At 52.2% G+C, this 15,808-nt stretch overlaps 1 protein-coding gene across 1 annotated transcript in view; it reads left to right on the top strand.

The window, feature by feature from the left end:
* Positions 1 to 15,038, top strand: part of LOC122696620 (epididymis-specific alpha-mannosidase-like) — a 41,239-nt gene extending 26,201 nt beyond the window's left edge. The window contains exons 10-19 of the mRNA XM_043906880.1: positions 385 to 518; positions 2,119 to 2,393; positions 7,684 to 7,875; positions 8,373 to 8,625; positions 9,732 to 9,842; positions 9,920 to 10,158; positions 10,852 to 10,976; positions 12,946 to 13,058; positions 13,373 to 13,493; positions 14,941 to 15,038. Coding sequence (XP_043762815.1) covers positions 385 to 518; positions 2,119 to 2,393; positions 7,684 to 7,875; positions 8,373 to 8,625; positions 9,732 to 9,842; positions 9,920 to 10,158; positions 10,852 to 10,976; positions 12,946 to 13,058; positions 13,373 to 13,493; positions 14,941 to 15,038 — 1,661 coding nt within the window. The remainder of the gene's footprint in view (positions 1 to 384; positions 519 to 2,118; positions 2,394 to 7,683; positions 7,876 to 8,372; positions 8,626 to 9,731; positions 9,843 to 9,919; positions 10,159 to 10,851; positions 10,977 to 12,945; positions 13,059 to 13,372; positions 13,494 to 14,940) is intronic.
* The last annotated feature ends 770 nt before the right edge of the window (positions 15,039 to 15,808 follow it).

The raw sequence follows: 15,808 nt of genomic DNA on the forward strand, positions 1-15,808 counted from the left end.
CTTCAAGGTCCAGAGAATTCTGTCTGTATATTGCCAAGTGCTCAAGCTTTGGAGCCAGGCCTTAGGACATGGGTCACCTTGGACAGCTGACCCTTCTCTCTGCACCTAAGTGTCCTCACCAGTAAAGTGGGATGACAGGAGGAGATGAGTGAGGAGCTCAAGGACCCTCATCTCTGGCTGCACACTTACCAACCCCTCCTGGGAACCAGGACACAGCTTGAACAGATGTGGATGGGGTTGCACGTAGGAGCCCACATGTCTGTCTGTCCTTCCCCCTGGACTCTGCAGGGCTGGTCTCACCTGCCTCAGTTTCCCTTGTTCCGAGGGGCACCACGGGTGAGGGCTGGGTCAGGTCCAGCAGCAGAGCCTGTTCTCTGTCTGCAGGCCCAGAGCCTGGGGGACGCTTTGCGGTGGTCTACAACCCGCTGGCCTGGACAGTCACCACCATCATCACCCTGACTGTGGACTTCCCCAATGTCAGCGTCACAGATGAGTCAGGCCGCCCCGTGCCTGCGCAGGTAAGGGGGACCTCCCATCTATGGTGCATGCCCTGTTGCTGCCCCTGCTCTGGGCTGGGTCCCCAGAAGTGGGCATCTAAAGGGAACATGTGACAGGCTGCCCTCACAGTGAGGACAGTGTCATAGGGGTGAGTCATCATCAGGGTCAGTGGACCCACCCAGGGGGCTGACCCTGGGCTTTGGGCATCTGAGTTGATCCGAAGTCTGCTCTACTGTTCCCACCAAGGAAGGTTTCATGGTATCTTCACCTCCATGGTATCACGTGGTACCATCCACCCACTGTCCAGCTCCCCATTGGGCATATATATATATTCCTGTGTAAAATTCTACTTCTCATGGGGAAGCCAGTGATAGTCCTCACTGTGCATCTTTATGAAGGTGCTGTGTTAGGGGCAGGCCCTGGCTATGACACCCATATCGTGTGTGGTCGTTCCTTCCCAGACCTGGAGCTAGACTTGGTTCTAGAGGTGCCCCTACTGTCACCAAGCCAGCACTTCCTTGAAGAGCTGTGAGAGGTAATGCCATCAGTCCGCCATTGAGCAAACACTCCCGATGTCTGTTCTGGGCCTGGCCCCAGATGAGTGCTCATCTCTGGACTCTGTAGCCATCCTGGGATTCAAGGAACAGACACAGAAATGGACAGTTAAGGCATGGGGTGATGACCTGGCAGGCAGGGCAGTGATTCTTAGCTGAGACAGACGAGGAAGATTCCTCTCTGTCATGGTCGGGAGACACGAGGGTGTTGGGTTGAGTAGGCCCAACACATAACATGCCCCTCCCCACCGATAGGCACCACCCACTAAATCTAAATGCTCTTAAATACTACTGAAAACCTAGTATGTGCCAGGCTTTGCTTTAGGCACTGGAGAAACTTTAATAATCAAGTAGACAATAATCCCTGTTCTCAGGGGGCTTCTATTCTAGTGGGGGACCCAGGAAAGGAGAAAATAAGAAAGTGTAGGAGTGACAGATGACAGTTGTGGTGGAGGAAATCCTTCAGGACAGGTTTGGGGTGTGAGGTAGCAACAGGTGTCTTCTTTAGCTCAGAGAAAGGCTGTGCTGGAGACTGTGAAGCAAAACATGAGTTTCTTCATAGATCCCCCAAACCCTCCGCACAGGACTCAGAAATGACACTTGTTCCCTAGAGAGTGAAGGACCTCTTGCATGGACATAGTGTCCTCATCTAACTCCCTTCCCTGAATCAGATTACATGGAGATGGAAAAAGGACTGCAGGGCAACCTGGAAACCTCCCTCCTTGGGGAAACTGGAGGATTAAGAGACAAGGGAGCCCCCTTCAAAGAGGTTGAGGGAACAGCGTGAGCAGTGGCTCAGAGGCATGAACAGGAGGGCGTGTGGGGAGAGGGCAGGTGGTTTGCAGCCACGATGGAGAAAGAAGAAGGAGGGAGAAGAGGTTGGACCCGGGTGAGCAGGGAGGATGCAGGAGAGGAAACCAGCTCAGCCCAGTGATGGATGACCCAGCTGTCTCTGTGCAGAGCAAGCACTCCATCCACTAGGTGTGCAAGCCCAGGATTTCCAAGGAGACTGAGGCATCTTCCATCCCTGACATCCATCATTCATCTTGTCCCTCAGGTCTTCCAGGTCCAGCACTCGAAGGAGATGCCCTCTGCCTATGACCTGCACGTGCTGACCACGATCCCAGGACTCAGTTACCGGCACTACAGCATCCGGCCCAGCAGGAGCTCCCAGGAGGACACTGGGGAGCCTGAGCCCTTCGTGGCCAGCACCCAGCATTTTGGACACAGACTCAGGACACATGGCGGACAAGTGGGCTCCCACCTGGTGCCTGTGGAGAATGACTGCTACACTGTGTTCTTGGACACAGATACCAACCTGATGCACAGCATCTGGGAGAGGTGAGGTGCAGTCATCGCTGCCTCTGAAGCCAGGAGGACCCTGGGCCTGGGCAGGTAATGCCCCACCTGGGTCTCGATTTCCTCAGCTGCAGGGCGAAGGTGTGATGGTGGTGAAGCTCCCTGTAGTGCAACCAGGTTTATGTCTAGTTATGGGAATCTAAGCCAGGTCCATACAGCCTTTCTTGAACTTGTTCATTCCAGAGATTTTAATCCTCAGAAAATGGGGTATTTACTAACACACCCTGGGAAAATATACTAATCATGAGATCAACTTTTTAAAACTGAGAGCCACATGAAATCCATCTATTCACCCACAGTCCCATCCACCATGCACTCACACAACCACTTATCTATGCATCTAACCTTCCCGGGTTCCATCCGTCATCTGTCCATCCTCCATCCACCCAATCATCCATCCATCCATCCATCTTTCTGTTGATACACCTTAAAGCTTGTTGCTGAACCATGAAAAGATGCTGGGATTCTTGGCCTCCAGAGGAGAATTCAATCCAGGGCCAGAGACGAGGCTTGATCACTCAGAGCTTTTGTGTAATAAAGTTTTATTAAAGTATAAAGGAGATAGAGAAAGCTTCTGACATAGGCATCAGAAGGGGGCAGAAAGAGTACCCCCTTGCTAGTGTTAGCCATGGAGCTATATACTCTCTAATTAGTTATTACAGTGAATGAAAAGAATGTCTGGAGGTTGTAAAGACCTCAACAGCAGGTTGTGAGTGACCCGCCCCCCAGAGTCATGCTTTGAAAGGTGGAGTCTGCAGGCCAGCTTGAGCTCTGTCATCACTCAGGCCCCATGCCCCTTCTGGAGCACCCCTGAACAGCCAGCTCCATCTCGCCACCCCGTTCTTCCCTCTCTCAGGTACCCCATCCCTAAGCCAGGACCCCAGACAGCGCTTCCCAGGGGAAGAGCTCATGTCCCGCTGTCCACCTTCCTTACCCTGGGTGTCTTCAGTTGCTTCTGGCTCAGGGGAGGACAGCGTGTTCCTTATGGGGCTGCCTCACATCCCAGGAGGGGAACTACCAGCGCCTGCTGCAGAGTCAGAGAGGGGAGGCTGTTGGGACTGAGACAGGGTGGTGCAGAGTGGGCTTGGCGGGGATGAGGCCCCTGGAGCCAGGCGTGATGCCTGGAAGGGCGGGAGGAGTCTGTGGGTCAGAGGAGGGGGCGGTGGTTCCTGGGAAAGACCTGCATGTGCAAAGGCCTGAGGCAGGCAGCCTCCATGGGCACAGACCACCCCAGCACAGTTTTGCTTGAGGAGGGCCTTTGTTCTTTTATATATGACAAGGGTGTTGCTGAAATTCACATACCGTCCGAGCCATCACTTTACACTGTACACGTCTGTGCTGTTCCCTTGATTGCAGCGTTGTACAGGCATCTCCACACTCAGGTTAAGACATTTACATCACCCCCAGGAGAATCTTCATATGTCCTCTTTGCACCTCCCTCAGGGACCTGGCTTCCCTGCTGGCTCAGACGGTAAAGAATCCAGCTGCAATGCAAGAGACCTGGGTTCAATCCCTGGATTGGGAAGATTCCCTGAAGAAGGACATGGCAACCCACCCCAGTAATCTTGCCTGGAGAATCCCAGGGACAAAGGAGCCTGCAGGCTAGAGTCCATGGGGCTGCAAAGTCAGACACCACTGAGCATACACACAGGGCTACCTGGCTGGTGGAATCTTCTGGACTTGTTTAGTTTAGACATTTCATTCAATGGAATCACACCCTCTGGGGCCCCTTGGAGCCTGGTATCCTTCACACGGTTGTTGTTGTTCTGTCACTATGGCGTGTCCGACTTTGTGACCCTATCCATTGCAGCGACCCAGGCTCCCCTGTCCTCGACTCCCTCCAGGAGTTCGCTCATATTCATGTCCACTGAGTCAGGGATGCCATCCAACCATCTCATCCTATGTCACCCCCTTCTCCTCCTGCCCTCCATCTTTCTCAGCATCAGAATCTCTTCCAGTGAGTCTGCTCTTCTCATCAGATGGCCAACGTATTGAACCTTCAACTTTAGCATCAGTCCTTCCAATGCACATTCAGGGTTGATTTCCCTTAGGATTGACTGGTTTGATCTCCTTGCAGTCCAAGGGACTCTCAAGAGTCTTCCCAAGCACCACAATTTGAAAGCATCAAATCTATGGCTTTATGGTCCACTTCTTCATGGTCCACTCCTCCCATCTTTACATGACTACTGGGAAAACCACAGCTTTGACTATACAGACCTTTGTCGGCAAAGTGATATCTCTGCTTTTTTAGTATGCTGTCTAGGTTTGTCATAGCTTTCCTTCCAAAGAAGAAGTGTATTTAAATTTCTTGGCTGCAGTCACCATCTGCAGTGATTTTGGAGGTAGAAATGAAGTCTGTCACTGTTTCCATTTTTCTCTCTTCCATTTGCCATGACGTGATGAGAACAGATGCCATAACCTTAGTTTTTTGGATGTTCAGATTTAAGCCATCATTTTCATTCTTGTCTTTCACCCTTATCAAAAGGGTCTTTAGTTCCTCTTCATTCTCTACCATTAGAGTGGTACCATTTGCCTATGTAGGGCTTCCCTGATAGGTCAGTTTGTAAAGAATCCACCTGCAATGCAGGAGACCCAAGTCCAATTCCTAGATCAGGAAGATGCCCTGGAGAAGGAATAGGCTACTCAGTCCAGTATTCTTGGGCTTCCCCTGTGGCTCAGCCAGTAAAGAATCCACCTGAAATGCAGGAGACCTGGGTTCAATCTCTGGTTTTGGAAGATCCCCTAGAGAAGGGAAAAACTACCCACTCCAGGATTCTGGCCTGGAGAATTCCATGGACTATAAAGTACATGGGGTTGCAAAGAGTCAGACACCACTGAGGGATTTTCACTTTCGCTTTCATCTGCATTCTCAGATTGTTGTTCTGCTGGCAATCTTGATTCCAGCTTGTGGTTCATCCAGCCTGATATTTTGCTTGATGTACTCTTTTATGCAGCATCATATTTCCAAGTTTCATTCACATTGCAGTGTGAGTGAGACCCAGTTCCTTTGTGGGGCTGATTTATATTCCATTGACAGATATTCCTTGGTTCATTTATCCAGTCCTCACCTCATGGACATGTGGGTGGTTTTCATTCTGGGGCTTTTGTGAATAAGTTCACTGTGAACATGCATGTACAAGATTTTGTGTTGACAAAAGCTTTCCTTTCTCTTGGGTCATTTCCTAAGAGTGGAATTGTTTGGTCACAGGAAACTCTATGTTTAACACTTTGAGAAACTATTGGACTGTGTCCCACCCAGCTGAACCGTTTTGCAATCTTATCCAAAACTATGAGGGTCTGATATCCTCATATCCCCCCTGTATTTGTATTAACTGCCAGTTCCATATAGCTACCCTGGTGTATGTGATGTGCTATCTCATTGAGGCTTTGATTCCCATCCACTATGAACTATAGATGTTGAGCATCTATTCATGGGCCTCTTGGCCATTTGTGCATCTTCTCTGGTGAAATGTCATTTTAGATCCTTTGCCCATCTCAAAATTGAGCTGTTCTTTATTGTGGAGTTGTAAGAGTTCTTTCAACTTAGGAAGAATTACTACGAACAAACCATGTGAAGGTGATGGAATTCCAGCTGATCATTTAAAATCCTAGAAGATGATGTTGCTATAGTGCTGCACTCAGTATGTCAGCAAATTTGAAAAACTCAGCAGTGGCCATAGGACTGAAAAAGGTCAGCTTTCATCCCAGTCCCAAAGAGGGGCAATGCCAGAGAATGTTCCAACTACTGTACAGTTGCTCTCATTTCACATGCTGGCAAGGATGTATTCAAAATCCTTTAAGCTAGGCTTCAGCGGTATGTGAACGGAGAACTTCCAGATGTAGAAGTTGGATTTATAAAGGCAGAGGAACCAGAGGTCAAATTGCCAACATATGTCAGATCAGGGAAAAAGCAAGGGAATTCCAGAAAAACCTCTATTTCTGCTTCATTAATTATACTAATGCCTTGGATTTGGATCAAAAGAAACTGTGGAGAATTCTTAAAGAAATGGGAAGACCAGACCACCTTACCTATCTCATAAGAAAACTGTATACAACTCAAGAAGCAACAGTTAGAACTGGACGTGGAATAACCAACTGGTTCAAAATTGGGGAAGGAGATCCTCATGGCTTCATAGTGTCACTTTGACTATTTAACTTATATGCACAGTGCATCCTGTGAAATGCCAGGCTGATTTAATCACAAGGGGGAATCTAGATTGCCTGGAGAAATAGCAACAACCTCAGATATGCAGATGATACCACTATAAAGGCAGAAACTGAAGAGGAACCTAAGAGCCTCTTGATGAAAGTGAAAGAGAAGAGTGAAAAAGTTGGCTTACAATTCAACATCCAAAACACTAAGATTGTGGCATCAGGTCCCATCCCGTCTTGGCAAATAGAATCAGGAAAAATGGAGAGAGTGACAGATTTTATTTTCTTGGGCTCCAAAAATCACTGCAGCAGGTCGTGATGTAACATGAAATTAACGATCCTTGTTCCATGGCAAAAAACCTATGTGAAATCTGCACAGTATATTAAAAAAAATAGAGATATCACTTTACCAACAAATATCCATATACTTAAAGCTTTGGTCTTTGCAGTAGTCTTGTGAGGGTTTGAGAGTTGGACCATAAAGGAAACTGAGTGCTGAAGAATTGATGTTTTTGAAGTGTGGTACTGCAGAAGACTCTTGAGAGTTCATTGGACTGCAAGGAGATCAAGCTAGTCAATCCTAAAGGAAATTAACCCTTGATATTCATTGGAAAGGCTTAACTTAACTGAAGCTCAAATACTTTGATAATGTGATGCAAAGAGCCCATTAATTGGAAAAGATCTTGATGCTGGGAAAGATGGAAGGCAAAAGGAGAAGGGGGCAGCAGGGGGTGAGATGGTTAGATAGCATCACCAACTCAATGGACATGAATTTGAGCAAACTCCAGGAGATGGTGAAGGACCGGTAAACCTGGCGTGCTTTAGTGCGTGGGGTCAGAAGATTTGGACATGACTTAGCAACTGAACAAAAGCAACAACCAGGAAAGAGACAGGATCTGATATCATGTGAGCTCTGGTGGGTCCATACCTCTTTTCTCCAAACCAAGTGCATGAGCTTCATTGAGTGAGCTCACAAATGTCACTGGTGCACTTATGAGGTTGTTTGTGCTCCCCCCCTTGTCCCAGGCTGGCAGCTCCAGAGGCTCTGTCAGCCTGGGTCCCAGAATGAGGATGAGATGGCCATGACAATGACACTCTTTTCTCTTTCCTCTCTGTGCAGGCAGAGTAACCGAACAGTACAGGTGACCCAGAGTTTCATGGAGTATCACGCGAAGAGTAATTTTGATCAAGGCCCCATTTCAGACAATTATGTGTTTAGACCCGACGGTAGAGCAGAGCCTGCGTGGGAGGCTGTGAGGATGGAGATCATGGCAGGGCCGCTGGTGACTGAGATCCGGCAGGACTTCTACAGGTGAGGGCGGCCCCCTGGCTGTGCTCAGCATGTGGAGGCACTCACAGGCAGGTGACTGAGGCAATGGGGGCCTGTCCTTGCTGCAGACACCCAGCTCCTGGACCTGGGCTTGGCACACAGTCCTTCCTCCCTGGAAGCCCCATGACGTCATGAGCTGCTCCAGTCTCTGCAGGCCTGCTCTCTGGCCTGCGCTGTGTCACCCTGAGGGCACCTGAGTCCAGAGGCGGGACAGGAGCCCACGGTGACAGTGACCAACACCCGAGAGCAGTTCTTGTGTTTCCATCAGCAGGACAGACAGAGCCGCCAGCATGGCTGGGTACCCAGAGTCTTCAGAGGACAGGGTCCCTCCTGTTCTCTATTCCAAGCAGGCTCCCTGGCTTCCTGGCTGCAGGAAGGATGGAGGGAGGGAAAAGGAAGGAGACGAAGGAAGAAAGGAGAAGGGCAGGGCGTCCAGAAGGCTCCCTGGGCTTGACCTATCTGCCCTGCTTCTCCTCCAGGGAGGTGAACGACAGTGAGCCCACGTTCGCCATCTACTCCCGGCTGGCCCACGGGCCCCAGAGCTCTGACGGGGAGCTGCTCTGCCATCGCATAGAGCAGGAGTACCGGGTGGGCCCCTTGGAGCTGAACCGTGAGGCCATCCTGAGGACAAGCACCGACCTGAACACGGGGCGGGTCCTCTACTCGGACAACAATGGCTACCAGATGCAGCGCAGGCCCTACCGGCAGGACACGTGGAACACCATCGCTCGGGTATGCTGTCCCGGGGTGTGGCAGTCACAGATCTAGTCCTGGTGGCCTTTTTCCAGAAGGCAGGGGAGCCCCCTTAGGTCTAGAGCATCTCCCAGAGCCCCACTGCCCTGTGTCTACCCCTAGGGGCTGTGGACCAGGCATATTCAGACCTGGTCTCTGAGTCTGGGGCCGTGGTGTGGGAGGTGTGTCCCTGAGGTTCTCCTGTGTGCACCGTGGGTCCTCCTCAGTCAACGGGTGACCCGACAGGGGTTGCTTGAGGATTAAGCAAGTGGTACCTGGCTAGGCCTGAATGGGGTGTGACCCTCCTCTGCTGCTGTGAGCTGAGTCACAGCCTGGCTGCCAGGGAGGGCTGAGGAGGGGCTGAATTCCAAAATCAATCAGCTTCCAGGGCCTCTCCCTTCATCAGCGTGACCTCGGGCAAGTCCTTGGGTGTCCCTGGGCCTCGGTGCTCTCCTAGGAAGAGAACTGTGCTGAGTGCTGGGATGATCCAGCTGGGATGATGCATGCTGGCCATCTCCTGAGCCTCCATCTGTGTTAGTTGTCTCTCTCCTTCCACGGGGGCCCTGAGAATGGGTGAGGTTCCTCCCTGCTCTGTCTTCCTTGAACTTCTGTCCCTTTATCTCTGCAGCTGGTCCTCACCCACTGTGGCCTGGGCTCCAGAGAATCTGGGGAAATCAGCCCAGGACATCTTGCTTCAATAGAACAAACAAATAGAACAAAAGGTTGTGTGAGCGCTTTCCAGCCCAGACACCAGCCCCTTTCTATTTGGGAACCCCTGGCTGGGGGTCATCTCAGGCTGGACTGGCATAGATGCCTCATTGTCTCCCTGCAGCAGGAGGACCTTTTGGGCACATTTTACAGATGGGGAAATTGAGGCTCAGGCAGGCTGGGTCCCCCAGGGCATAAGGTCAGGAAGCAGTGGAGCTGGCTTTGTATCGCAGTGCGTCCATCTCAGAACTCAGAGCCCCTCCCCCATCTACCATGCCACCCTGGGCTGCTGCTGCGCCCATGCAGGGGGCCGCCTGGGGCCATAGGGAGACCCCGGACCTGCTGGCTGACCTGGCCCACTGCTCCCACCACCAGCCTGCCGATGTTTCTGTCCACAGAATTACTACCCCATGGTGCAGTCAGCCTTCATCCAGGACAGACGAAGCAGGCTGGTGCTGCTGTCCGAGCAGGCGCACGGTGTCTCCAGCCAAGGGAACGGGCAGGTGGAGGTAGGAGGAGGCACCTCTGGTCACTCACAAGCAGCCCAGGGCCCAGGCAGACCCGGTCAGACAGTTGTCCGTTGCAGGTCATGCTCCACCGGCGGCTGTGGAACAACGACAAGTGGGCCCTGGACAACGACCTCACACTGAACGACTCCTCGGTCGTCCACCCAGTGCTCTGGCTGCTTCTGGGACCCTGGACCCTCACCAGTGGCCTGCACCAGAGGAGTGGGCTGGCGCTGCAGCACCGGCCCATCGTGATGCTCAGAGAGATGAATGGTGAGGTGGGGGGTCCTTTCAGTGCACCTGTCATCACTGCCCCCGGGTGAGCCGCCCTGTCTAGGGATGCGGCTGAGCTGGTGCCTGCAGGGATCTGGGCTCCTATGGGGCAGGAAGTGACCAGACGCCTCAGATCTAAGCCCCTCCTTGTAAACATGGGCATCCTGAGGTTAAAGAGTTTTAAGTGACTTGCTTAAGGTCATACAGCCAGTAGGAGGAATTGAAACTCCTCTTTCAAGAGCAGAGATCCCAGAGAAAGGTTCTGATTGGCCCTGATCAAATCACGTGACCCAGGCCTGACCAATCACTGAGGCCTGGGAGCTGTGAGGGATGGCGGCTCCAGCTGGAGCCCAGGGCTGAAAAGAGCATCTCCTGGAAGTGGAGGGCTGAGTCCCTCTGGGCAGAGGCAGCCACAGATGACAGCGCGGGAGCTGGCTTCCCAGAACTGTTCACAGAGCAGGTCTCTGTGTGAACTCGCTGCATTTTCTGGAGGAAATGGCGTCTTCTCTCTGGTCCCATCTCCCAGTCTGCAGTTTTGTAAGGGCTGGACTAGAGACTCAAGGCAGTCTGGGGCATTTGCACCAGCAGGGGCTTCAGCCTGCCTGCGGTGTGGTCGAGGGAAAGAGATCAGACTAAATGGGGGCCTTAGTATGGAGAGCTAAGAATGCCGAGAGGAGAGTTTGGCCCAAAGCCTCTCCTTGTTGTTCATCTGCCTTACAGAAACTGCCCACAGAGGCAGTTGGAACGGTTCTTGGAAGCAAAAAGCTGTGACGCTCCCCTCCAGTGTCCACCTACAGATCCTCAGCATCCCCGGCTGGAAGTACAGCTCGAACCACACAGAGCACCTGCAGACTCTCCAGAAAGGTGCGCAGGTGCCAGGTGTCCACATTCACTCTTGCCTCCACATGTCAGCCTGGTCCCCAGCCCTTCAGCAGACAAAGGACCCTCCTCAGAGTCCTCCAGGCTCTGTGAGGTCACCTGGTTCCCTTACCTGCCCAAAGAGGGACCTGAGGCCCTCAGGGAGGCAGGTCACTCAGCAAGCAGAAACAAGGTGGGTCTGGATGTCGTCAGACGCTGTGACTGTGTACAGAGGGGAGCCCCCAGCAGGGGATCAGGGGGGGCTTCCTGGAGGAGGTAACAACTGCCAGGAACTCATTGTTCATATTGGGGCTGCTGCCCTTTATCTGCTCCCTTAACTTCATGCTTCTCAGAGGTTGGACTGACTGTGCCTCAGCCACTGCCCTGCTCCAAGAGACCCACCTAGGGCAGGCACACTCCAAGTATCTGTGAAATGAGGAGAAGGTGGAAAAGGGCAGAGGCTAAAGGTCATCTTTGTACCTGATAGAGGGGTGTTGCCAACTGTGGCTCAACTCTGTAGACATGAGAATTCCATCACTGAACCACAGCCTGCCCACTTGTCACAGAAGGTGAGATGGGGGAGCCTCACCTGCAGTGATAGAGCCTCATCTACTGTTATGTGTCAGGCTAAGCGCACTGAGAACGCATCTTCCAGGGGCAGCTTGTACCAAAGAGGAGGTGAAGGGGGCTGGGCTGGGAAAGTCCGTCCTCCTAGAGAGACATCGGTAGAGACTGAATCAGGGGAGCCACAGAGGATGGCATGAGGCCTGCTGCCTCTCATGATGCTTGAGTCCTCAAGGAATCTCCACCAGCATGATCGTTGCCATCATTAACATTGTCTTCACCATTATTGCCATCAGCATCACAGTCATAATCACCACACCACCATCACCACCATCATCACCATCAACATCACTATCACCATCACCATCATCATCACCACCATCACCAACGTAATCACCATCACCGTCATCATCATCATTATTACCATCATGATCACCACACCATCATCACCATGAAAATCATCATCACCATCACCATCATCATCACCACACCATCATCACCATCAGCATCACTGCCATTATCACCATCAACATCATCATCACCATCACCGTCATCATCACCACCATCACCAACATAATCACCATCACCACCATCATCACAATCACCATCTTTATCACCACCACCATCACCGTCACGGCCATCACCATCACGACCATGACTGCCATCACCATCATCACCACCACCATCTTCACGAACATCACCATCTTCATCACCATTATCCTGGTCAACTTCATGTTCTGCTCTGAGAAGTCCTTCCCTGATTCTAGAGCTCTAGTCCCTAACCTCGGCACTTGAATGGAGACAAGAGACATTGCAGACCTCTTAGGCTGCAGTAACTAGGAGCCCACATGCCCTCTTTCCTCACACAGCACAGGTCATTACGTTTCTGTGCTCTGTGGGGTTGGCAGCATGGGTCTTCTCACTTGGTCACCAAGGACCCAGCAGGTGGAAGCTGTATTGGAACACATTTCCTAAGTCTTGGTGGCAGTGACCTGACACATCTGCTCTGCGATGGCGCCTCATCTTCAGGGTTACGAGGCCATACCACCCTTCACAGGGGCCAAGCCAGAGAGAATCTTCCAGAGAACTGGAAGGTGGAGGGGCAAGCCCAATGAGGACCTCATCAGGGAACAAGAATCAGAGCTGGCCCCAGTGTGGGTGGTGGGAGGAGGTCACTTTGGCTGCACCTGGCTTGGAATCCCCCTGCCCCCCTGCCCTGCTCCTTCTTGATGCACACCAGCTGTGTGTCTAGGAAAGTGCCCACCCCTCTCTGAGCCTGGTTTGGCTCATCTGCAAAGTGGGGCTGTGTTAGCTGCCTCCAAGGGAGGTTGAAGTTGTGAAGTGGAGGTGAGAGTGTAAAGTGCCAGGCAGAGACTGTTGTCCTCACGGCCACCTTCCTTCTGTCCCTAAGACCGAAACCGCGAGGCCAAGGCAGACCTGCGCCGGGTCCTGCTGCGGCTCCAGCACCTGTATGAGGTGGACCAGGACCCCGTGCTGTCTCAGCCTGTGACGGTGAACCTGCAGGTAAGCCGCCCTCCCGTGACCTGCTCCGACATCACAGAGTCAGGCCCCCAGGAGGACACGCCCTCGAGAGACAAACCCTGATGTCTGGGTGTTTCCTGGGGCGGCCCCACCTGCCCGCCTTCTGCTGGGCATGATGATCAGCCAGCACTGGGGGGCCAGCTGCCCCTGGCCGCAGGTCCTCATCTGTAAAATGGGGCTGCCCCTCCTTCTGCAGGGACTGGGCCCTGGGCCCTGGTGCAGTCACCCTGCTGCATCGGGGTCTCTGCTCAGGTCTGGGGTCCGGGTGCTCACCCCTCCCTTGCTCTGTCCTGCAGTCTGTGCTGCGGGGACTGGGCTCCGTGGTGTCTGTGGAGGAGCGCTCGCTCACAGGGACCTGGAACGTGAGCGAGATGCATCGCTGGACCTGGAGCACGCGGGACCCTCACCACCACGGAGGTTCGGATGCCCTGGTCCTGACCCCGCCCCAAGTCCCCAGCCTCACCCCCAGCCAGAACCCAGCTCTGCCCCTGAAGCCTCTGTGACCTTGAGCTTGCTGTCCTTCTCTGGGTCTCAGCCTTCCTGAATCAAACAAAGAAGGTTGTAGACTCTAAGCTTCAGTTCATTTTCCACCTGCCAGGGCTCCACACAGTGTGTGTGTTCATGAGTGTGTAGCTGAGTGAGTGTGTGTGCATGTGTGTGTTCAACACCACACATCCCACCCATGTCTAGATGAACCCAAGACTTGCACGTGAGCTTACACAAACTCATGTGCATTGAGTCAGTGATGACGTCCAACCATTTCATCTCTGTCGTCCCCTTCTCCCCCTCCCTTCAATCTTTCCCAGCATCAGGGTCTTTCCCAATGAGTCAGGCCTTTGCATCAGGTGGCCAAAGTACTGGAGTTTCAGCTTCAGCATCAGTCCTTTGAATGAATATTCAGGACTGATCTCCTTTAGGATGGACTGGTTCGATCTCCTTGTGGTCCAAGGGCCTCTCAAGAGCCTTCTCCAACACCACAGTTCAAAAGTATCAATTCTTTGGTGCTCAGTTTTCTTTAAAGTCCAACTCTCACATCACCACTGGAAAAACCAGACAGATTTTTGTTGGCAAAGTAATGTCTCTGATTTTTAATATGTTGTCTAGTGTGGTCATAGACTTTCTTCCAAGGAGCATGTTTTAATTTCATGGCTGCAATCACCATCTGCAGTGATTTTGGTAGGCAAGTAGTCAATGTATTATAGACTGATAGAATGAAGGATATTTACTTGGATAAAAAGGATGTAAGGAAGGAAGGAAAGTGTGTGGATGCAGGAAGATACACAATTGGATAATGGATAGATGAAGGATGAATGGAAGGAAGGAACATGGATGGATGATGTATGCATGAGTAGATGGATGAAAGGAGAGATGGAAAGAAGTTGGATGTTTGATGGATGACTGGAGGTTGGATGGATTGACAACAATGGATGGGTGGAGGGATTGGATTCAGGAATGGAAGGATGGATGGACGGATGGATGGTAAGGTGGATGGATGAATGGAGGAACCACTTTAATCCCAAGGTGGGCGCCTAAACCCCAGGGTGTGACCCCTCAATGGAGCCCATTGAGATCAAGGGCAGGGCCCCCTCATGGCCTCAGTGAGAAGGCTCCTAGGCACATACATGGTGCCACAACATGTGGAGAGCCCACTGTACATGACTTGACTGTGCTGGGCCCACAGGGGAGGCCAGCGATGACAGAGGCCCCCCAGGAGTGGAGTCCTGTCAAGAGGGGGTCAGCTGAGGGCTGTGATCGCAGTGGGAGCCACAGACGCAGCAGGAGCCATGTTGCCAGGGGGAAGCCATGAGGTCCTGGGAAGCAGGTGGTCCAGGGACCACACTGGACAGACCCTCTCTGCTCCCAGGCAGCTCCAGTCATCCATCGCCACCTCCAGGAGGCCCCGAGGTCACCATCTACCCGAAGGAGATCCGCACGTTCTTCATTCACTTTCAAGAGCAGTGAGTCCTTGGCAGATTCTTGGTCCCAGGACACAGAAAAGCAGCCTAGAGGGTGAGGGGAACAGCTGCCAATCTGGTGTGCTAACGGCAGGAAATGGATGGATGGGGGTGTTCTGACTTCTTAAATAAAATCGCATTAAGGACCCGTATCTTCCCCTGCCCACTGGAGCTGGCCCTCTCTCTCCTCTCCTGTCACAGACGGTAGCTTCACACATGCTCACCCTCCTGCTTCACCTGCAAGAGTCAAAGCCAGGTGTTCTCCCAAAGAAGAAGGAATAATCCCCAGGAATACCAGAATGCATCTGCCTGCATCCTGCCAGATCTCAGCTAGTCCCCCAGTGCTGACATTGGCCTTGCTGTGTTCCTGGCACCTTCATAGACTCATCCCAGGGTGGAGATGCCCCTGCTGTGGAGGGCTATGCCTAAGATATATGGGAGGGAGCTACACCACTGACCTGCTGACCTGGGTGTGTGATGCCAAGCTGTGCTTCCAACCTCATACTCTTCCTCTGACCCCTGGAATCACCTGCCTTACACCTGTCCTATAGCCTGGGCCACCAAGAGATGAAAGAAAACCACACAGCAATTGAAACACAGGACACGCAATGTAAGAATTATTAATATTAAAGGTAATATTCATGCCCACGTTTGTGTCCAAAAGACTGAAAGCATTCATCAACATGAAACTCTTTGTCCTCCACTATCTCCGGGAGTTTGCTCAAATTCATGTCCATTGAGTCAGTGTTGTTAATCTAACCATTTCGTCCTCTGCCA

Source organism: Cervus elaphus, chromosome 6 (assembly GCF_910594005.1).
Source record: "Cervus elaphus chromosome 6, mCerEla1.1, whole genome shotgun sequence".
NCBI lineage: Eukaryota > Metazoa > Chordata > Mammalia > Artiodactyla > Cervidae > Cervus > Cervus elaphus.